Below are 25,039 nucleotides of genomic sequence, written 5' to 3' on the forward strand. Positions count from 1 at the left end.
ATTAAATTTTTTTGGAAAACTTCTTCATGAATTATATTTTATTTCTGTGTTAGTTAAAATTATAAACTAAAAAGTTTGTCACTCAACTTTTTTAAGTAAGCATGAAACTAACGAAATCTGACGACAAAATGTTTAAAAATTAACAACTTCTCTGTAAATGTGTTTAATCATTTTGGACAAATCTCATTGTTATCTAAATGCTTCAAAGATAACACAGTAAAATTTTCAAAAGGAAATATTTACAGGGACCAAAAATACAGTGAGTTAAAATTAAAAAATCATCAAAATTGATTTATCGCATTTTGGCATAAAATTTGATTTTTGAACATGTTCCACTAATTCTAGAAAAAAATAAACTCCATATTCGGATTCGGAGACCTCGAAAACATAAGGAATGACGAAAATTTGTTATTCACTTTAAAGTTGATTTTTGTGGTCGGTATAACGTAATTTTAGGAGTTGCTGCCGGTCGCCAACCGCGCCCACTATTCAGTCAGTCGACTACGCAAGCTATTTTTTACTTTAGTCGGAACGCAAAATACTTTTTGTTTATAACACTACTGTTTAAACAATTTTTAACATTTTTTCTTGCTAAAAACTTTGTTAAAAACTTTGACTTTTCTTATAAAATATTGGTTAATTTCAGATCTTAGTGTTGTTAATTAACGTAACAGTGATTTTGTCAAAAAAAAGGGGCTATCTCAGACCCCAAAGGTCGTACGACCTAAAATTTTTTTTTACAAGTTGTGTATTTGAACCATCTTTCCGTATTTTTTATTGCCATTTAATTTGATCTAATTTCTACGAAATTATTGTAATTGTTTATAAGCTTAAAAACTGCTATTTATTAACAAATAATTTTGTGTACGTATATGTAATTTTTTTTTACTTTTTTTTCATACGCTGTTAGTATACATCTTAACGAAGGAAATGAGCCCCGGATTATTGAGATACATTCAGCCATATTAACTGGACCAGCCTCAGAACTTAGCTCGTTTTTCAAAAAATTTTATAAACAAATTCAATTTTGCGAAAACTATTTAACAGATCTGGACCATTTTTTGCACACCATTCAAACACCATAATGCCCTCAATTTTAGTTATATTAAAACATATTCTAATAAACAATAAAATTGTTATTAACAATATTCAAAAACAGTGATTTTGTCTTCCGTTTTGCAATAACTTTTTTGTTTATTAACCGATTTTCATTTAGCGTATCTCATTCGATATATCTCTTTTTTCTGAAAAAGTTATCTGTGGACGTCAAACTTCTAAATAAACAAGTTTTTAAGTTATGAGCAAAAAACTAAGTTTGACGTTTTGATTGTTTATTTAAAAAATGTTCCACTAAAAAATTGATGAATCCCAAGATGGTAGTCTTTTTGTAATATCTCATACTACACATTTCAACTGTCAAACCTCGTCTTTTCCGTTATGTCTAGTAAAAACCTAACTTGATTGGCCTAATTATACTAACGTTTAAAAAATGTGATTTGTTGGTATTATTAATTTATTATTATTAAGTTATTTTCTAATTGAGGCGTGCAACGGAACAATGATTTATATTACATATTAAGACCATGTAACATAAATCGTTGTTCCGGTGCACGCCTCAATTATGCAAATTTGTGAATCAATTGTGATAATTTACAATTTTGTGATTAATTGGTCGCTGGTCTATCGAGATTAAATTTTTTTATCTACCAAACGTAGGAAGGTGAGAATATGTATTTATGCAAATATTTCTTTTCAAATATTGAACCAGCTATCTTGTAACGATACTCTCCTAGCCTGGCATTCAGCTCTACAACAGGTACCGAACGCGCATCTAATGCACGCCACCCCACCATAGGAGATGGAGTCGCCCGAAATGGTATAAAACAGGGACCGAGATGACAGAAAGTGAGTTCCAGCTAGCGAATTGAGCTAATAAGAACTCTTCTTCAGATGCAAATCCACTAACGGATGTTAGCGATCACATTTTTCATTAAGTCTCTATTTCTTGCAATGTGTAACAAAGATTGAATGTCGTTAATCCCTGTCCATTGCCTTATGTTTCGGAGCCCAGACATTTTCTTGCTAGCAAATTGAGCTAATAGGAACTTACTGGCTTCTATTAGCACCAACCAGTGGCCAACCGACGTTTTACGGCTCACCTTTTTACAGGGTTGTTTTGTATTAAACATTTTGTTTTAAACAACTGTTTTAAACATGTTTTAAACATTTGTTTAGGTTTAAAACAGTTTTTGTTAAAAACAGTTTAAAACATGTTTAAAACACTTAAATTAAACAAGCGTCTTTTTCATTTTTTTTTGTGAATAATACATAAATATGAAAAAAAATCTTATTCATATTATTATACACACTTTGTAACAAATATATTATTTATTTATTAATAATGGGGACACAACAAAAATTGGAAAACTTCAAAACATTTTGCATACAAGAGTTAATAAATTTCTCAAATTGTTTCAGTCTCATAGTAATCATGTAATCTAAGTCATCAATTTTATCAGCAACGTGATCACTTATAGAATTAACCTCTTTAAAACTTAAAACCAACTTAGCAGCTTTGACATTGCCTAGCCGGTTACATAGTTTGGGATTGACTTAAGCGTATGACGAGAAGAGTTTTTTATGTTGGATGACCATAGAAGGCCACCATGCCAATGGTTTTACATTAGATGTTTAGAAAATATATATGGTTTAAAGGGTACACACTTTGCCTGGTAATTAATAACAATTGGCAATGCTTCTGGATGTGAAGTGAAGTTTCTACATACTCCGTGTCAGTTTTTATTTGCTCTTGACTAAATTTATTTCCACTAAAGCGATGAGCAAGCAAACTTGTCAAAAAATGAGGCAAGATCAAAGCCATTTTCATAAGCTCCTTGACATTATTCGTATCATTTATCAAAAATTCGCCATTTGCGTGTTCAGTCTCGAATGCTTCCAGAAGTTCTAGCCATATCTCTGTAGCCTCTCCTTTAGTGCAAGTATTTGTTTGGACTTTGTCCCTGCACTGCAATATACTTTAATTTTTATAAATACCTAGTCTTAGGCATTTGTCTTTAACTTTGTATCATTTACAAGCTTTATTACATCTTTATCAATACTTATTCTATTGTTTAGAGCAAATGTGAAATAACTGTGGCCAGTTTTTCAACTAACTTTCTAAGCATTCCGATAAAGTATTCCAACGAACATCCTAATGCAATACAAGAGCAGAATCACCAGCTTCTCGGAATTTTGCGCTAGCAAAATGTACATTTCTGAAATATTTGCAATTTTTTGACACTTTTCTTTATTCCTGGCACTTCTATATCGTGGGCAAGTAAGTTCAGAGAATATGGGCTGAACAGCCATAAGTTATTATACGTATCTGTGCTGCCTAATTCCTCAAACAGATCCTTCTCATTTTAAGAAATATGATTTAAACAATGTTTTTTTCTACGTTTTATTTGTTTAAAACATGTAATATAAAAACGAAAAAAAAAACATGTTTAAAACAAAAAAACCGTTTAAAACAAAAAAAAACGTTTGTTTTGTATAAAATAAAAAAAACATGTTTTTTTTCAACCCTGCCTTTTTAACACGTTCACTGCCACTAGTTTTCAGTTGGTTTCAACAAGGAGCCAATTTAATATCCCGCATAACAATAGTTATTAATAGCGGCTCTTTTAAGAGTCAGCGACACTGGCATCTACGCGGTGTTGGTTCTTATAAGAGCCAGCGGCAGTGAACGTTTTAAGCTGGCGAACTGAGCTAGTGGAAAACCAATGGGCCTGGTGATGAATTGAGTCGAACATAGTCGCGGAGGGGTTCTGAATTGATTAACCGATCGCAACGTTTGTAATCGCGTACTAAGCGGTTACTTCTAACTTCAGTTTGGAGATAAGTTGATATTAATAACTTGAAGTATATGTGTGTAGATATTAATAACTTGATTCCGAATTGAGTAATCGCGTGCAATCATGTACCAAATTATTGCTTCTTGTATTATACTAACATTGTTACCTTGTTTTGATATTAGTAAATACAATTTTGTTTTTCTTTTACATATAACCGCCAAGGAGGCCTCCTTCGCAACGGAGCGACGATTAGAATATTATTTTTATTTTGTCATTTTGATTTTATTTTGGGCTGGGATAAAAGAATATACTTTTATTTTAAATAAACCTACGTTTTACTGAGTCTGTTGTCCGAAAGAATTACCCACTACAATCTCATCTTTCCCCTACAAAGATGTTTCCCTAGTGTGTAATCTCAAATGTTTTTTTAAACTATCTGCTCTACTAAACTGTTTAAAACAAATTTCACACTTATAAGGTTTTTCTCTAGTGTGCACTCTCAAATGTCTTTTCAAATTACCTATTCCACTAAACTGTTTAAAACAAATTTCACACTTTGTAAGTTTTTCTGCAGTATGCACCTTGAAATGTTTTTTTAAAGAACTTGAACCAGTAAACTGTTTAAAACAAATTTTACACTTTGTAAGTTTTTGTTCAGTATGCATTATCAAATGTCGTTTCAAGTGACTTAAAGTAGTAAACTTGTTTAAACAAATTTCACACTTGTAAGGTTTTTCTAAAGTGTGCACTCTCATATGCCTTTTCAAATGATCTATTCTACTATACTGCTTTAAACAAGTTTCACACTTGTATGGTTTTTCTCCAGTGTGTAATCTCAAATGGTTTTTTAAACTACATGCTTCACTAAACTGTTTAAAACAAATTTCACACTTATGAGGTTTTTCTCCAGTGTGCATCATCAAATGCCTTTTCAAATGACCTTGTTCTTTAAAGTGCTTAAAACAAATTTCACATTTGTAGGGTCTTTCACCAGTGTGCACTCTCAAATGTAGTTTCAAATTACATGCTTGACTAAACTTTTTAAAACAAATTTCACATTTATAAGACCTTCGTGCAATTACTAGTTCCATATTTTTATTCAATGCTTTTCCTTCAGCGTGACGACCTGTATAGCTTCCTGTATGAGATGAATGTGCAGTTAATGTTTCCATACTTTTCATTTTGTTCTCCTGGGAACAACCTAAAATATTTAAAAATTTACGTTTGTTTAAAATTACATTTTGAATAAGGGGTTTAGTCTGTTAAGATAGTGAAAAATGCCCCCAGCTATATTACAAAAATAAGGATACCATTCAGTGTACAGAATACATATTTTATATGAACATTTCGGTATTGTATTAACGTTTAAAAAAGGTGATTTGTTTGTATTAATTTATTATTATTTAGAGAAATGACAAGTCCCAGAGCTAAACAATAAATCTGAAACACTTTCTGGTAACATCGTTAATCTCTGCCTTTTACAATTTTTAAGACAAATAAAGAAGACGAAAGGGACTCTACAATATGCAGTCACATTCCGTCTATTCGTCTAGGAAAAATTCCAATGAAAGTTGATTCCGTGTATGTACTTAAAATACGAGTAAAATGAAAAATTAAAAACAGCTTATGTTTCATTTCGGTTCAGAGATGATTCACCATCCCCTTACTTCTGTTTCTGTCTCTTCAGACGTCTTCAGTGGGGCTACATGAACACCTCTCATGTAGCCCCACTGAAGATGTCTGGAGAGACAGAAACGTATGTATGGAGATGGTGCATCATCTCTCAACCGAAATGAAACATCGGGTACTGACATCTGGGTATTTCGCTTAGTTTACGTACCTGTTCGGTTAAAGCGTATTGTTTTACTCTGTGATACTAAAAGTAACGACAGTAATGAGAATTACTAACACAGAGGAATCGGTACTTTGGGTATTGGACAAATACTCGCTACTTTGTAACGAGTAGGTACTAAATTTACATCACTAATAGGAACTCACTGGTCACGAGCCGGGTTCCAATCAATTTAGTTGGAACCAACCGGAGTTTTACGACTCACCAGTTTAAGCTAGCGAACTGAGCTAGTGGAAGACCAATGGAACTGATGACGAACTGAGTCGAAGCCAGCCGCGGAACGATTCAGAATTGATGAATCGATCGCGACCTTTGTAATGGCGTAAACTTCGCATCATAAAAAACTGGTACAACTCTTATATCCGAATATCGCGTTTTTCAAGTTGTGTGAGTTGATCTTGTCAAGTGTGTCATTCAAATTACTAGGGCAACGTTGCCAATCATCTCAATTAAGTACCCATACATTGATTCGTGTTTTAATTTATAAAAATATTTCAAATAAAAATGTATACCATTTTTATTCAGTTGCAATGCGAAGCCAAAACCGTTTTAACTTTTACTTAGATTAAAGAGTGCAGCCAGCACTCTTATCGACGATTTCACCTCTTGTTAGAGGCTCTTCAGATAATGCATAGGCTGCTTTGTCTAGTCCAGGTAAAATTTTTTCGACATATTAGTCCCCCATTGCAACTGACGTGAAGGTAGTAGGTGCGTAGCGGCATCTGCTAAATGAAAGACTAAGTTTTTCAACCTAATAAAAATATTTGTAAAATAAAATATTTTTAAAAGATTTATTTATTTTTAAAGATATTAACCAATCATCCCAAGTTTATTGACAAAAAAGAAAACATTTTTACAGAACTAACAAAGTTCTGTGCAAAAGCAGACCTTTGGTCAATGGATTTTATTTGGCTTTCAGCACGATCAGTAAATTGTATAAGCTGGTGACAAGGAATGTGCACCAAACCTTCTTTCAAAGATTTGGCAATTACAATACTGGTGTTACCAGATTGCTACGCTGAAACAGAGCGTAGTTATAGTACATACTCTTTCACACATAAGGCTTGTTCCAACTAGCGGTCAAACCAGTCAGAAACTATCAGCGAATAGTCGACCAATACGAGTAGAGGGAATAGCACTTATGACTGCATTATGTTCTCGCACTGGCCAACTGTTTCCTGACGATTTCTGACTAGTTTGACTGTTGGTTGGAACAGACCTATAATAAAAGGAGAAATATACTGACTATAGATAGAGCAGGGAAGTTAATATATTATAGCTCATAATGAAAAACTCCTAAAAGATCTAAACATGGAAAAATGGTATGTGATGAGAGTCTTTCTATAACTCATCTGTTGGAACCAGGGCAAGACTCTAAATCCATATCTGAAAATGAAAGATTAAGCGAGACAGAGAGAGACTCTTCAGTATATTCTCTTCATAATACAGAGTCCAGTTTGTGCGAAGAAAATTTCTCTGGCTCACAAGAATAGACTCTTACTTATTTATATAATTTATAATTATAATTCCTAAGAATTTTGCAGTGTCTTTTGTTATTATTAGTCAAGAAAAAAGTTCCTGCTTTAATACAATATAGGAATACAGATTAACTGAAGTAAGTTCCTATATAATGAGTTTTTTGTTTATTGTATATTTTCTTGTTTATTTTAATATTTTTCTAGATAAACTAACCTTTTTTATTGTTAATTATAATGACTAATAACAAATATTTAGAGTTATTTTTTAATTAAGTTAAATAAACTTTAAAAATATTTTTGGACATTTAATTTTTAACAGATTTTTCTGTAGTCGGAATACAACAACAATAAGTAAACCTAACTACTGATTTGTATAATTTATTATAATAATTTTAATAAAAATGCAATATTTCCATAAGTTTCCGAAAGTTTCCAATATTCCCAGAAAGGTTCCAGAAACTTTCCGGCATTCGAATCTTCCCGGAAATTTTACATCACTATAAGAGACATAATGAAGGGAGAAGATATAGCGATGGCTTAGTGTGAAAACCTCGTATCTCATTTTTTTTTTCGAAAATGACATTTTGGTGGTTTCAGTTTGAAAACCTTGTATCTCACGATTTACAACTGTTAAAAAAAATCCAAATACACTAGACTATTTTCTACAGCCGAAAAAAGAAACCACATATATCAATTGCTCTCTTGATTTAGTGTGAATACCACGTATATTTATAACCAAGACTTTGGTACTTAATTTGGAGTATTTGTTTGAGAGATTCGATTTGGAGAAATGTTTTTTGTGAACAGTAAAAGGTAGTCCTGCGTACAGAAACATTTTATGAACCTTAAATCAAAAGATTTGTACTGTATCAACCTAATATTTGGAGGTGTGCAATATGTTCTGAAAAATGAAAACCTCGTAAATAATAATGAACACAATTTAATTTAAGATGAAAAACACGTATATCACGATATACGAGGTTATCATAGTTACTTGGGCAAGGGCTCCATATACTGCAAGGATATTTACGTGTTTTTCATAGTTAATATTTGTATTTCCAATTTAATAGCAACATTTAACACTTTTAGCTCTAGGCCAATATCAGATATTTGTCTCAATGTGCTCGAATTAAAAATATGTAGCGGTAATTTTTGTTTTTAGGTTATATTATGCAGAAAATCAGTTTTTTGCCTCTCCTGTAAAATTGTAGTTTAATGAGATACGAGGTTTTCACACTAAGCCATCTATAGTTAGATTTATTAAAACGCAGAGATGGCTAGGACACTTCGAGAGAAGAAAAGACGACCTACTGATTAAGAAGATCACCAGATGGAAACCAGAAACTGAAAGACCAAGGGGAAGACCCAGATAGAGATGGGAGGACCAAGTCATGAGAGAAACTGGAGGGAACTACAGTAAAACCTCCGTTAACCAAATCCCTTTTAACTGAAAAGGCTGACAGTGTCAATAATTTCGCCAATAAAAAGTGAATTAAAAAAAAAAGAATGTGTGTGTACTTTGTACGCACGTAAGAAGTTATACAGTAGAGCGTCGATTATCCGAACGTCGATCAACCGAACGACCGGTTATCCGAACTCCCGACTCCCGCGCCCCGCACTCGAGTACTGAGCAAGCGTTAGTAATTAACGCTTAAAATATCTTCAATTTTCTTCAATTGTGTATCCAAAAATATCGCACCCTCAGTGCAAGACTGCAGTAAGTCAAAATAAGTAAGTTTCGAGATAAAGACGATTTTGTTTATTTTCGTGCTAATATCGGTGAAATAAGACACAAATTTTAAGAAAAATTATCATTTACAGTAGAGCGTCGATAATCCGAACCCTGGTAATCCGAACGTTCGCTAATCCGAACGCAAAAAAAATATAAAATTAAAAAATACGATCGCGGGCCGAATTTTTGGATTTAATATAATATGGGCAAAATAAGGTATGCTTTATTGTCAAAAATTTTTACCAATTTGTGGACAAAGCTTATACAAAATAAAAAAATACAATAAAAAACAAAAAATAATAAAAAACTACAAACAAAACAAAAACAGAAACAGACACCAAGTAAATGGCGTGAGTTATACTACTTAATATAATTTTATAGTTATTAAGTACACATTAAAAAATTAAAAATTTTGCAAACAATATGTATACAACGTCAGAGCAAAAAGAAGGCGAACGAGGAAAAGGGAAAGGGAAAGTAAATCAAAAGTTCTATGCCGCTGCAAATATGTACAAAAGTACTCGAAAGTAATAATCCTGCAAGTCAATTTGCTGAATTCAAATCGTTTATAAAAAAGTCATTCACTGTACAAAAAGCTCTCTCCAGCAAATAAGCTTTTAAGGCCTTGCGAAAAGCGGGAAATGCTGCAATAGATTTGATGTTAGATGGCAGGTGATTGTACATTTTTCTCGAATTGTATAGTATAGAGCACTTAACCAGCTCAGACCGTGGGGTTGGCAGATAAAGATTATGCTCCACATTTCTAAGGGGATAGTTGTGAGTGGGTCTCTCTGGACCTTCTGATGCATGTTTGCGGATTAAACAAACGGATTAAAAAACAAACAAAGAAGGAAGAGTTAATTTTTTAAAGAATTCTTGGCAATGAGCTCGGCTATTGAGTCCCAGGGAGCGTAGTTCACCTAATACTATGGGTGTAAAAAAGAAACTATTTACATTCCTATGAGAAAGATATGAAATCGGATCCTGAGGAGGTATAGTATTTGTTAAATTTTTTGCCACATTTACAAAGTAATTGTTCAGGGTCTCAGGAGAAGTCGGGATTGTGGTGGGAGAAGAAGTCTTATCTCTCAGTTCATTTACGATAGACCACGTTTCCTTAGCAACATTACCTGATTTAGCCAGCCTCGAATATGACCGCGGATTTTTGTTTTGTTTATGCAGAAATACATACAATATATTTGTTTATTATGCAGGTGTTTTATTCCTTGTAACTAAAACGTATGAAGATAATATGTATTATGTTTATGAGCTTTGTATGTATTTTGAACATAAATATGTTCGATAATCCGAACAATTTGATAATCCGAACTACCCCTGTACCAATTAGTTCGGATTATCGACGCTCTACTGTAATTATGATTTTGCATGCTTTTCAGCCTATATAACATTAACCAAAAATAGAAATTTAAATAAAATAATATTAACGCAAAAAAAATTAGGAATTTCAAAGTTACCAACACTTTTGCACGGAAAAAAATTGTTAATCACTACACATTTAGTATTAGAATTTTAGTATTAGAAGTTACAACAGTTTTGCACGGAGAAAATTGTAAAAAGCGTACACACATTTACATTTACAGTAAAACCTGTGTTACCGGCCACCTGCCAACAACGGCCACCTGTACTAACGGCCAGTTTAAAAATTACCCAAACCAATTATGTACAGTAAAACCTGTGTTAACGGCCACCTGTCAAAACCGGCTACCTGAATTAGCCGGCCAGCTTCAAAGTTCCCCAAACCAAAATTTTTGGACTACAAAACCTGGTATCAGCGGCCACCTTTTTATATCGGCCAATAGTTCTGTCATTTTTAGTGACCGTTATTGACAGGTTTTACTGTATATCTAGACTACAAAAACTGGCATTACCGGCCACCTTTCTACAGGGTGTAACGAAAATACAGGTCATAAATTTAATCACATATTCTGGGACCAAAAATAGTTTGATTGAACCTAGCTTACCTTAGTACAAATGTGCATATAAAAAAAGTTACAACCCTTTGAAGTTACAAAATTAAAATCGATTTTTTCCAATATATCGAAAACTATTAAAGATTTTTTATTAAAAATGGACATATGGCATTCTTATGACAGTAGTATCTTAAGAAAAAATTATAGTGAAATTTGGACACCCTATAAAAATTTTATGGGGGTTTAGTTCCTTTAAACCCCCCCAAACTGTTGTGTACGTTCCAATTAAATTATTATTGTAGTACCATTACTTAAACGCAATATTTTTAAAACTTTTTTGGCTCCTAGTACTTTTTCGAAAAGTCAGTTTTTATCGAGATATTTTGAATATTTGTCAAATCCACCACATATTTGTGTATGGTTAAGTACGATTATGGAGACTTGGTAATAATATGAAAATTTATGTATGAGTTACATTTTTAGGTATATTTTGAACCGTATTAAAAAAGAAGCCATATCTCGATAAGAGGTGCCTTCTCGAAAAAATACAAAGAGGCAAAAAAGTTTTAAAAACATTGTGTTTAACTAATGGTACCGCAGTAATAGTTTAATTGGAGCGTACACAAACATTTGAGGGGTTTAAAGGAACAAAACCCCCATAAAATTTGTATGTAAACATATTAAAAAAGAAGCCGCAACTCGATAAAAACTGCCTTATCGAAAAAATACTGAGAGCTAAAAAAGTTTTAGAAATATTGAATTTAACTAATGGTACCACAATAATAATTTAATTGGAACGTACAGAAAAGATTGGGGGGGTTTAAGGGAACAAAACCCCCATACAATTTTTATGGGGAGCACAAATTTCACTATAATTTTTCTTTAAGATGCTCCTGTCATAAGAATGCCACATATCCATTTTCAATAAAAAAATCTCTAAGAGTTTTCGATATATTCGAAAAAACCGATTTTCATTTTGTAACTTCAAAGGGCTATAACTTTTTTTATGTGCATATTTTTACTAAGGTAAGTTAGGTTCATTCGAACTATTTTTGGTCCCAGAATATGTGATTTAATTTATGACCTGTATTTTTGTTACACCCTGTATATCGGCCAATAGTTCTTTCATTTTTAGTGGCCGTTGCTGACAGGTTTTACCGTAGTTGTTGTCCTCTTCTCGTACATCAGCTTGTGCCAAAATATTTTTATAAAAACTATGGTGGGCTTTGGCAAGTTTTCTGAGAATAGATATTTTTGACCTCTCAGTATTGTCAATACACAAGTTTTAAGATAACTGTTTTTCCGTTTAAAATTCTATGGAAAATAAATATAATATTACACAAAGGACATAAAATTTACATTAATAGATTGGTCTCGAAAATCTTTGTTTATTGTCTCAGCCGTTAATGGATTACCTATGTAGACGCTCTGTATATTAAAATTAAACACCACAGATATAGATATTAAAATAACAAATATCTTACTTTTTTTATTGCTTGTTATCGAATCCGTTGCAATGTTCCATGCAAAACTGTTGTAACTCTGTTACATTAGAGTTACAACAGTTTTGCACGGAACTTATGTTCAAAAACGCAAAATAGTTAAACTGTTGTTGTTGTAATATTTAGCCCATTAAGCATTTGAAAGTTATCCGAAATAACCAAAGTACGTGCCTCCTAGCGGCGGGATACGGGCAACAATACATTGGCTTATAGGGCAGTCCTTACAGTAGGGATCCTGGCCTATACAGAAAAATGCAGGCGGGTGTGGGGTAATACTGCACTTTGGTTGCATTTGTGGTGTATTGGCTAAACGTGCAGGGCAGGGTATGGTGCTGATAGAAAAGGCATTCAGGCATCAAATATCCAAACAAAATCTTTTCAGGCCATAATAATCAAAAGACCTTCTCCAATGATATAAAAAAAAAACTTATACTGAAATGATGGCATCTCCTGAGGTAAAATGTGCCGGAATTAAAATGAGCCTCTGTTCGGATTTCCGGGTGAGGACTATCTCAGGGGGAACACCATTACAGGTTAGAAAAATCAGGATAGGGTCGTGGAATCTTGGTAGTCTTACAGGTAAGAGTCTGGAGTTAGTGGATGCGCTCAAACGAAGAAGAGTTGAAATTGCTTGTATTCAAGAAACTAGGTGGAAAGGACAAAGGGCGAAAGAACTAGGTGAAGGATACAAATTGTGGTATGTAGGGAGTAGTAATACTAGAAATGGAGTTGGTATAATTGCTGATAGTGAAATGAAAGATAACATAGTAGAAGTTGTAAGAACGAGTGATAGAATGATGTCAGTGAAATTTGTAATTGATAAAGAGGTATTGAATGTTGTGTGTGTGTATGCTCCCCAAACAGGTCTGGGTGAGAATGAAAGAAGAGCTTTCTGTGATCAATTAGGAGATGTACTGAGTGATATTCCAGCAGAGGAGAAAGTTATAATAGGAGGTGATTTCAACGCACATGTGGGCCAGACCAAGACAGGATATGAAACAATACATGGGGGATTATGCTTTGGAACTAGAAATGAAGCTGGAGATGACATGCTTGAATTAGCAACAGCATTGAATATGGCGATTGTTAACACATTCTTTAAAAAGAGAGAAACTCAACTTATTACCTACAAAAGTGGACAACATCAATCCCAAATAGACTACTTCATGATAAGGAAAGAAGACATACGTGAATGTAAGGACTGCAAGGTAATAGTTAGTGAGACAGTAAGCCAACAACATAAGCTGCTTGTTCTGGGCATCGAAGTAAAAAGCGAAACTAAACAAAAATATCGGAGAGGACCACAAAAAATCAAGTGGTGGCTGCTGAAAGATGAGAAAGAAGGTCTATTCAGGAGAAGAATAGTAGAAAAAATATGTTGGAACATGAAAGGAAGCCTTAATACAATTTGGAGAAAAATGGCCAGTAGTATTAGAGAGACTGCTATTGAAATACTTGGGAAAACGTCAGGAAAAAAGTTTGAGGATAAAGAGACTTGGTGGTGGTCAAACGAAGTACAAGGAAAAATAAAAGAGAAGAGAAAATTACATAAAAAGTGGCAAGAAACCAGATCCGAGACAGATCTTCAAAACTATATGGTGGCGAAAAAGGAAGCGAAAATAGCAGTAGCAAAAGCCAAAGCAGAAGCGTATTCAAACCTATACGATCAACTTGATACCAGGGAAGGCGAAACGAAGATATATAAAATAGCCAAACAGAGAGCAAAGAAAGCAACAGATTTTAATCAGATTAGATGTATCCAAGATGAAAATAATAAAATACTAGTTCACGAAAAGGATGTCAAAAAGAGATGGAGAAAGTACTTTGACAGCTTATTAAATGAAGAATTTGACAGACAGCCTGTAGAGTCAACGGAGACAGTAGCAGCAATGGTCACCAAAATAACCAACGAGGAAGTGGCTCAAGCGCTTCAAAAAATATAAAGAAACGAAAAGCGGTAGGACCAGATGATATTCCTGGGTAAGTATGGAGAGCATTGGGAGAGACAGGAACTATTTAATAGAATTATGGAAGTCGGACAAATGCCAGACGAATGGAGAAGCAGTATACTGGTACCTGTTTACAAAAACAAGGGAGATATACAACAATGTACAAACTACGGGGCTATAAAACTGCTAAGCCACACCATGAAAATATGGGAAAGAGTAATTGACAGACGGATACGTGAATATCCGAGAATCAATTTGGCTTTATGCAGGGTAGATCAACAACAGATGCAATTTTCATTATAAGGCAGTTGATGGAAAAATACAGGAGTAAAGAAACAAACGCTCATATGGTATTCATTGATCTTGAGAAAGCATATGATAGAGTTCCTCGAGAGATTCTGTGGTGGGCACTCAATAAGAAAGGAGTCCCTGGTGAATATGTAAAGATTGTGAGGGATGTGTATGAGGGAGTAACAACTAGTGTTAGGACAGGTGTGGGAGAGACTGATAAATTTCATGTGAAAGTAGGATTGCACCAAGGCTCTGTGCTTAGTCCGTATTTATTCTCATTAGTTTTGGACCAGATAATAGCGAAACTACAGGGTAACATTCCATGGTGCTTAATGTATGCTGATGATGTCGTGTTAGTAGGAAATAGTGAAAGAGACTTAGAACAAAAACTGGAACAATGGAGACAAGCTCTGGAGGAAAAAGGTTTAAAACTTAGTAGGACAAAAACAGAGTATTTGGAATGTTCATTTAAAGATGGAGCTACTACAAATAAAATGGTATCTTTGGATGGTGAAATGATTGTGAAAAGCAATAGTTTTAAGTACCTAGGATCGGTATTACAAAGTAATGGAGAAATAGATGGAGATGCATGCAGTAGAATTAGGGCTGGATGGATGAAGTGGAAAGAAGCGAGTGGTGTGTTGTGCGACAGAAAAATTCCAATGAAGCTGAAGGGAAAATTCTATAAAACAGCCATAAGACCGGCTATGATGTACGGAACTGAATGTTGGGCAGTGAAAAAGAAAGAGGAACAACAAATGCATGTGGCGGAAATGAGAATGCTTAGATGGATGAGTGGAGTGACAAAGAAGGATAAAATTAGAAATGAGTATATTAGGGGAAGTCTAGGTGTGGCACCAATTGATGCCAAAATGAGAGAGCATAGGTTAAGATGGTTTGGTCATGTTCAACGTCGAGACGTTAATCACCCAATATGAAGAATAGCTGAAGTGCCGATTCCTGGAAGTAGTAGGAGAGGAAGACCAAAGAAGACCTGGGGGGAGGCGATAGAATAGAATAGAATAGAATACTTTATTGGTATAGCTTTACAGCTGCCATCATAAAGATGGATATACACGTCAGATATACAACACAATATAGTCACAGACACATAATCAAATACCTATACATACACTTAAATTTTAGATTTAACATAATGTACATTGATAAATATGAAAATTATTAATATTAGACAGAACTCATAACAGCAATCTAGTTGCTAAGTATTCTTCTACACTGTAGAATGCATGTTTACATAGTATACTTTTCACAACTCTTTTGAATTTCACCGGATGCAAAGATCTAACTTCATTTGGAAGATGATTATATAGCCTGACCCCCACATAATCTGTGGACTTCTCAAATTTGGATAGTTTGTGACCAACAGTAACAAACTGATTGGCATTCCTAGTTGAGTATGCATGTAAATCAGAATTTCTCTTGAATGAATGTAAATTATGCTTAATATACAATATGGATTTCAAGATATATATGGAAGGCAACGGTAAGATATTGTTATTAATGAAAACTTGCTTACAAGTATGCCCAAAAGGAATATTGAAGATAAGTCTAATAATTCTCTTCTGTTTAATAAACACTGTGTCTGATTTTGTGGAATTACCCCATAACGTAACATTATAAGTAAGGTGACAATAAACCAAAGAATAATATACATTAATGAGAGTTTTAATACTGAGTGTTCTCTTCAACTGTACTAAAGCATAGAATGAACAATTTAGTTTCTTATTAACATATTCAACGTGAACATCCCAACTCATAAACTGGTCCAAGAATACACCTAAAAATTTTATGTTTGGAATATTTACAATTTCAGGAATAGACACAACTGGCATATTTCGTTTGCATCTAAAATGTATATACGATGTTTTATCAATATTCAGTTGTAGCAAGTTTTGTGTACACCATGTTTGGAATAATCTGATAACCCTTGACACTCTATTTTGAAGCTCTACGTATGTATGTGCTGATACAATCACAGATGAGTCATCTGCGTACATTACAATGTGGTCATGAGTAATATGATCGGGTAGGTCATTGACAAAAATAAGAAATAGCAGTGGTCCCAACACAGATCCCTGCGGCACTCCTACATCTACACTGAAGATGTCTGACCTTTCCTTGTTTAATTCAACATAGAATTTCCTCTCCAGAAGATATGAGTTCAATAAATTTAACATGTTACCTCTTATTCCGTGGACATACAATTTGTTAAGGACAAATTCAAATTTAAGACTGTCGAATGCTCTGGAAAGATCAAAGAAGATACCCACTACAAGAAGACCATCATCAAGATGCCTATAGACAGATTCCATAAATACTTCAGTAGCCCCCTCTGTTGATCTTCCGGATCGAAAGCCATGCTGTTCTGAACACAGTGCATTATTTTTGTCCAAAAACTGTATGATCCTAGTGTAGTAAGCTCGTTCAAAAATTTTTGAAATTACATTTAACAAAGAAATAGGTCTATAATTATCAATACAAGTGTGATCGGATTTTTTATATACTGGAACAATTTTACTTAATTTTAGGTTTTCAGGAAATTCACCTGTGTTGTATACTAGGTTAATTAAATATGCCAGCGGTTCTGATATAACATCCTTGATGTGTTTGATCATTCTTGTGTTTAATTCATCATTTCCAAAAGAATGTTTATTTTTAAGACCACAAATAATATCAAGAACTTCATCAGATGTTACTGGAAAATAAACAAAACTGTCTATAGTCCACCTATGTGATAAAGTACAGTTTTGAGGGTTATTGTCAAGCCTATTTTTTAGTGCATTATTTCTGTCATTGAAATGGCATGCAAAATATTGAGCTAAATTTTTATCATCTGATATTAGTTTGTCTTCAATTTTGAGTTTAATTTTATTAGTACTTTGCTTTCTCCCTATAGTTTTATTTACTATACTCCACATAGTTTTTTGTTTATTATTACTACTTATAATTTGAAGATAATTGAATTCCCTTTTCTTTTCAGCAATAAGATTATTGTATTCCTTCTTGGTAGCTTTATACTCATTCCAGATGTTACTATTATTAGAGTTTTTAGCTTCATTAAATAGGTTTTTTAATTGTTTACTCCTAGCATATATGTCATGATCAACCCAACCTTTACTTTTATGCACGTCCTTACCTATTTTACTTTTAAGGGGACAGTTTGAAGTAATAGCAAAGTTTAAAGTATCCATAAATTCGATAAAAGCGTTATTAATATTACTTTCATTGTATACCTCGCAAAAACCAATCCTCATTAAGTCTTGTTTTAGGATGTCTAAATTATTATCATTTAAACACCTAAAACACTGCTGTTTTATATTAGATTCCATCCTATCCTGATTACGACCTACAACAATGTCAAAAATAATGGCAAGATGGTCACCCATATTGGGTTGATTGACTTGACAAGTATGATTCATAGTGATATTATTAGTAGCAATGTAGTCAATTTTTGTTTTTGTTACTTTATTGTTATTCATGAAAATACGTGTTGGTATATTTGGGATATTAAGAGACAAACCAAACGATTGAAAAAGATCATCTAATCGAAGTTTTTCATTGCTCTGAATTAAGTAGTTGATATTAAAGTCTCCACAGAGATAAATTTTATCAACACGGTTGTGAAAATGACCTAAAATATTAAAACAATTATTTATAAAAGAATCTAGATTGCTGTTAGGCGTTCTGTACACATTAATGACTAGAAATTTACAGTTACTGATTAAAATAGTCACAGCACAACATTCAAAGCTTTCTTCCTCAGAGAATTTACGGCAATCAACGACTGAGACTGCATACTTGTCTGTCCCAGATTTAGATAAAATAAGAGTTCCACCATGTATTTTATTTTTTCTAGTAAAATGGGTTACTAAAGTGTACCCTGGGATATAAATAAGCTTAATATTATCCTCATTACACCAGTGCTCCTGAATACATAGAATGTCAGGTTTTTCAGCATTAGAAAAAAGCTCAAGATTTAAAAGTTTGTTTGTTAAACATTGTACATTAACCGAGATTAACTTCAATTTAAAGTCATTTACTATACGTGAAATAGTTGTATTGCTTGAGGACCCACCTAATGCGACAGCGTCCTCCTCATCTTGAAAAACGAGACTAATGCTCCGCTGGGCCAGATTTCTCGCTTCCATGCATTCTTAATTAAGTCTCGTCTAATGGTCACTTTCATGGATGCATATATGTCAGGTTTTTTGGACTGATGGATTTCGCATTTTACGCCATCTAAATGATTTTCCAGGAACTTTTCTAATTGCTCCGGTTTTGTGTCAGGCTTTAGGCGAGTCACATGTAGGTTGATCATTTGTGGAACAGCCTCAATGTTGCAAGGTGACTCGGTACTTCCAACTAAGAACTTCCTCTTTTTTCTATGAGCTACCTGTGTCCACGCACCGTTGCTTGAAGACTCTGAAAGAACCGGAGCATTATTTTCAGTGTTCAACAGATTATGTAAAACAGTTTGAGTTTTGGCTTCTTGCATTGCGGCACTCATTTGTCTTGATGTAATGTATTTTTTTTCATTTGGCACTTCATTTCCAAAGTTTGTCGATGTTGAGGATCGCGCTAGCGTTCCGTCTGCAGGAATTTTAGTCACTACTAATTCAGTTTGTTTACTATTAGTAAGGTCATTAACATTTTGTAGTTGTTTATCATCTTTACCAGGGGAAGTCCAGTTTTTTCTTTTGTCAACGTTAATTACCTTGAATTCAGGTTCTTTAGTTTTTTGTTTTACTTTTTCTTCAAGGAGCTCGTTAGTTCTTTTTAACAATTGATTATTATCAAATAAAATTTTATATTTTTCCTCTTTTTCACTTAAAATTGTTTTTAGAAAATCAATTTCCAACTGTAGGATATGTGCATTTACCTCTTGAGTATGACTTACTGAGTTTCCTTTGGGATTTTCAGATTGTTCACATGTCTCACATACAATTCTAGTATCACATAACTTTATACATTTCTGCTTTTTTCTTGATGAACAAGATAAATGAAAAATACTTCCACATTTTATGCACACTATAACGTTAGTAGTTTTCTGGCAACATTTGAATGCTTTTTCCTTAAAATTCTCATCATTTACAGAGAGGAGCAATTTCACGTGCGCATCGTTCGGCGCCATCTTGAATATGACATGTTGGTAAAAGGGATTAACATTGATATGACCCAAGATAGAATTGTGTGGAGAAATGCAATTAGGGAAGCCGACCCCGCATAGGGATAAGGCAAAGAGAATGATGATAAGCATTTGAAAGTTACTAAAGTTTTACAAGGGATAGATATGCATGTTTACAATCTAATTCCATGATTATTTCATTTTCATAAAATTTTGAGTTACTGCAGTCTTGCACTGAGGGTGCAATATCGCACCTTGAAAACAAAAGTGACATTATCCCAAAATCTAGATATTTCAGTATGACCCTTTAAAGTTTTTCGAACAGTTCTGTAATGGATTTTGAACTAAAATAACCGAATTAAATACTATAATTAATGTTATTCAACAATTTGATTAAAGTACAGTTAGTTTCTACCGAAGAAGGCAAGTTAATAATGTAACTACTACTTTAGAAAAAAATATTTAAAAAAAATTCCTTATAGTGCCACTTTTGTTTTACATAAGAGTTCTGATTATTAAAATAAAAAGTCAAGTTAATATTTACCTTAATGATAAAAAAGAGAAAAATAAAACGAAATTGTGTCATATTAAAAAGAAAAATCGTTTATTTGGTAAAAGTAAACAAACTATTAATAATACTTAATGAAACTTAACATTTTAAATTTGCGTGAAAACCGGCACTAAAGAAAAAATGTCACTTTTTTACTTACAACGAAGTGCTTCTCCCTCAACAATCCGCCGGAAACCGACACTAAACCGATACAGTGCCACTTTTTAAATTACCATTTTGAAAAAACACCTAAAAGTCAAAAGTGACACTAGCGACTTCTAGGAGAAACTATGCGAGCTATTAGAACAGGAGTCTCTGCAATAGGAGCGTTTAGTCAAAAGTAATGCAGATATCGCTATAACTAAAAATTGATGTTTTCAGTATAGTGCCACTTTTGTTTTCAAGGTGCGATATGTTGTTGAAAAAACTGCACTTTTTTGTTTTATTGCTATTTGTCATTATCAAGGTATAAACAAATATACAGTTATATAAATATGGTTTTTATTCACTTGTGGATAAATATGTATGACAATCTCAATATAGTTCGATTATCCGAACAAATCGGTTTTCTGAACACCCATGTCCCCCAATTAGTTCGGATAATCAACGCTCTACTGTACTTCTATTATATGATTTCAACGAAATAAATATACTTTCAACAGGTTATTTGTATTTAAAGATTAAAGTAATTTTTACTTACTACTTTCCAAAATTTTTTACTAAAACAATACTAAAAATAAAAAAAAGTTAGGTAACACACGCAATTGAACCAGGGACCTCTCAATCTCCGGTCGAACGCGCTAACACCGAGCTAACCACCCTTTGCTTTGACAGCTTACAAGATTTCTCATACATACTAACAAATGCAATATACCAAGTGAGATATAAAAATACTTTAACATTTAATAATTTGAAAGATTAGCAACAAACTACATATAAAGTATAAAATTTCACCCTCGATCATCAAGAAGTATAACTTCAAAAAAAAAAGGAACAAAATTAAGAAAAATGAATATGTTTTGAGTGTTTTTTAAAGAAATATTAGGTATTTTCTTTTGTGTTTTCCTTTGACAACGATGTTTTGCAGCTATATCTCTCCAATACTATGTAATTTGATAAAAGAAGAATACAAAAAACAATGTTATTTTTAACCGAAATTCATGTAATCTGAAACGCCCCTTCCCCTCAATTATTTCGGTTATCAGTTTTACTTTACACATATCGAAATGAGTGGAAAAAAATTGTAACGAAAGCCAAGTCATACAACAAACTTTGACAATACACAAGTCACAAGTGGAATATGGGGTGATTCACTGCAATAAGCGAATCTGAGAGCTCTAAGCAAGAGTGTGAAACATTCCATCAGGAATAAAAAGCCCTGATGATGATGAGGATCTTTTGATATTAATACTGAAAATTGCTAGTGATAATGTTAAATATGCCTATGAAAATAAAAAAAAACGAATTATGAAATCGATGTTATTTACTTACTTTCATTTGCTGTCTGCTTTGTTTCAGATGGGGTAAATTTACATTCATCTTGTTCTTGTTCTACTTCAGTTTTTAGGGGGAATTCATTGCAGTCTAAATAGCCAAACGTGTCGTATGCGGGTTCTGTCTTGGGTTCTTCTTTGATTTCGACTTTGAAGGCATCCAAAGGACCATCAAAGGTCTCATTATCTGTTTCCACTTTACAAGATATCATCTCACTAGCTTCCTGTTTGACTTCCATATTATTAAATTTACCTACAAATTTCAGTTTTATGTTTACTTCCAAAAAGTAATAAATATAACATATAACTTTATTATTGTATCACGACTTTACACATGCTTACTTTACACTAGTATTTTTACTACAAAAACGTTATTACCTAGATCAAAATTTTTGACGTAAGAGAACTGTGAAAACATTAGATTGTGACTTTTCATTATTGTTATGTTTATTATAAACATACTATAAATTACATACATTACTGTAGTAAAAATACTATATGTCATTGCTTACACCTTACACTTTACACAAATTTAACCTTACTTTTATCACCTTTTATTTTATACTTTTGCGTTTACCACAGTTTTTTTCATAGATAAATAACTAGTTTTTTTGCCGCCTACCTCCTCTAGATGTTTCACGATCATGCCCCGCCCCGCGAACTCTAAAGGCTGTATGACACTATGCATTTTCTTGTATCATTTCTAATATCGTTTCTGATATGTCAAAAAAATGTATAGTGTCATACACAGAGACAAGAAACGATATCAGAAACGATTGGCGATTCGGATTAAGATCGCAGCGCCAATGTGGTATCAAATTGAACCGAGCTAAGGGCCGTTGTGAAGTTAGTCGTATATTGATGACAGTTGAGGGTTATGGTTTCGTCAATGATTTTTCATTATTTATTGTTTATCCTCATATTTTATTTTGGATTCATTTGGATTTCGTTTGCTGTTTTTTGTGAACTTTATAAACTTTACCACAATGCAAAGTGATTCTTTAAGGAAATTATTATTGGAAACTCCAGATGTTGGAGAAAGGTAGGCGAAACAATGTTTATTTACTGTTAATTTTTCCCTGTTATCAATAATGATGAATTCTGCAAGCGATAACATTATTTCTTTTGTTTTAGATATTTATTGAAGCTGAAAATAATTGGAGATTTAGATCCATATACAATTCAGTCAGAATTGGATTTTACAGTAAAGTGCATTCCACCAAATTACTATTATAGATATTTATACATATCTGGTGGAGGCTCACAGTTACTACTCTAAGCAGCAGATGAAAGCATACAAAAGCCTTCAGGCACATAAATATTTTACAGCTGGATTTGTTTTGAACGCTGGAGTAAAAATTCTTAATGATTTCTATATTATTGTTGGAAAGGTATGTCTTTATTTTATTTATTCACCATTAAGAAATATATGGGTAACAGTATTAGTGTCTTTTGGATAAATTGGTTCTAAATATTAGATTTATTTACGTTCATACAGTAAAACATCCGTTAACCGAACCCTTTTTAACCAAAACATCGTTTAACCGAAACGTCCATATAAGTAATAAACATAGCTGCAAAACATAATTGTCAAAAGAACAGAAATTTTTTTTTAAAACATTTCAAAGATGTTCATTTTCCTTAATTTTGTTTTGTTCTATTTTACAATAAAGAAAACATTACGAATTCACCTCATAGTATGTTTTAATACCAACTTTGACCAAGAACTATGTAATTTGATACAAGAAGAGTACAAAAAGCAATGTTATTTTTAACCAAAATTCTTGTTATCCGAAACGCACTTCCCCCCAATTATTTCGGTTAACGGAGGTTTTACTGTATATCTGTATGAAACAATATTAAATACAGTCGGAAAAATGAAAGAATACCCATGAACGAACATATTGTATGTATTTTCCTGTCACCGTGTCACAAAGAAAATTGTCCTGTGCAAGTACATGTAACAATAATTATTACATGTACTTGCGCTGGCCAATTTTTTGTGTGACACGGTGATAGGAAAATACAGCGTGTTTTATATGTTCGTTCATGGGTATTCTTTCATTTTTCCTACTGTAAACAATATACAAATGTTAGTGATATGTGTATCTATAAAATATTCCATTTTAGCATCCTATCTTTTAAAATTGGAGGTACATAGTATTCGCATTAGTCATATTTAGAAAAATAGTTTTTTGTGTCTCCTGTACAATTTGGATAAATGGAGTTACACAGTTTACAGATTAGGTTGACGACATGTAATGGCTATGATAGAAAAGATAATCATAAACAGTAATGATTGTTTGTTCTAAAATTATATTATATGAATGTCTGATTTTAAATAAAATATTTTCAATCATTCTAAAGAACGCAAATACTGTAATAAAAATAAATTTTTGTAGTTGAAACATGCCAAAAAGCTAAAATATTTTTTTTAGATGAAGGGTTCCCAAAAAGCTATTGCTAAATCACTAAGGGTGGGGTGATAGCCAGTTATGATGACATAGCAAATGCACATTGTATGTGTATGGCCAGTAATAGTGAAGTTTGCAGCCGAGTATGCCCAAAGCAAGATAGAAGAAGAAGAACCCAATGCATGTACAGATGTTAGTGAGCTCGCACACCAAAGCACTATCCTACATCACATATGGCATGAATTGCGAAAAGATATGCACTGAGTGGTCACTCGAAAGTCACCGAAAACCAGATGTGACACTCAGTGCGTATCTTTTCACAATGCATGCCACATGTGATGTACTATATTGCTTTGGTGTGCGAGCTCCCTTACAGCTACACGGTTTGGAGATAGCAACATGTGCATTATCTGATGGAAAAACTAATGAGTCTTGAAACTGTTTGGTCACAGTGCTTATTGTGCTCTCTAAATGAACTGAAATATAATAAGACGGCTTTGGCTTCGTGATGCAGCAATATGAAAATGGTTATTCATTTTTAATTATAATGTACTTATTCATCATGAGTAATTATGTATTGGTCTTTTAAGTGTGTATTTATTTTTGTAATTAGTATCAACTTGTAATGATAATATACATTTATTTATAAGGTATGACTATATTCCGAGTCTAAAATAAATGTTTTAAAAATCGAATCCTGCCTCCTGTTATTTACTACCTATGGATATCACAAACTTAAGCTTACTGAAAGGTTTGTTCGTAGAACAATCAGCAACACTTGCCAATCATCAGACACATGCGTGTTCGTATTCTACCAATGCTAACTGCGCATGTCTGATGGTTGGCA

The 25,039-nt window shown here is 33.1% G+C and overlaps 1 protein-coding gene across 16 annotated transcripts in view; it reads right to left on the reverse strand.

Annotated features, from left to right (window-relative positions):
- LOC126885207 (zinc finger protein 664-like) overlaps nucleotides 1–22,534 on the reverse strand; it is a 92,366-nt gene extending 69,832 nt beyond the window's left edge. For 4 of the 16 annotated variants that reach the window (XR_007698336.1, XR_007698337.1, XR_007698339.1 and 1 more), the window contains exons 1-2: nucleotides 22,157–22,307; nucleotides 21,777–22,031 (exon numbers count right to left, since the gene is read on the reverse strand). Coding sequence is in view for 10 of the 16 variants with exons in the window: in XM_050651701.1 (XP_050507658.1) it covers nucleotides 4,241–5,055; nucleotides 21,777–22,031; nucleotides 22,157–22,283 (1,197 nt within the window). In the remaining 6 variants the exon portion in view is untranslated. The other 12 variants (XR_007698342.1, XM_050651681.1, XM_050651693.1 and 9 more) reach the window with 9 other exon arrangements.
- Between the last annotated feature and the right edge of the window lie 2,505 nt (nucleotides 22,535–25,039).

The sequence above is a fragment of the Diabrotica virgifera genome, chromosome 1, assembly GCF_917563875.1.
Source record: "Diabrotica virgifera virgifera chromosome 1, PGI_DIABVI_V3a".
Taxonomy (NCBI): Eukaryota; Metazoa; Arthropoda; class Insecta; order Coleoptera; family Chrysomelidae; genus Diabrotica; species Diabrotica virgifera.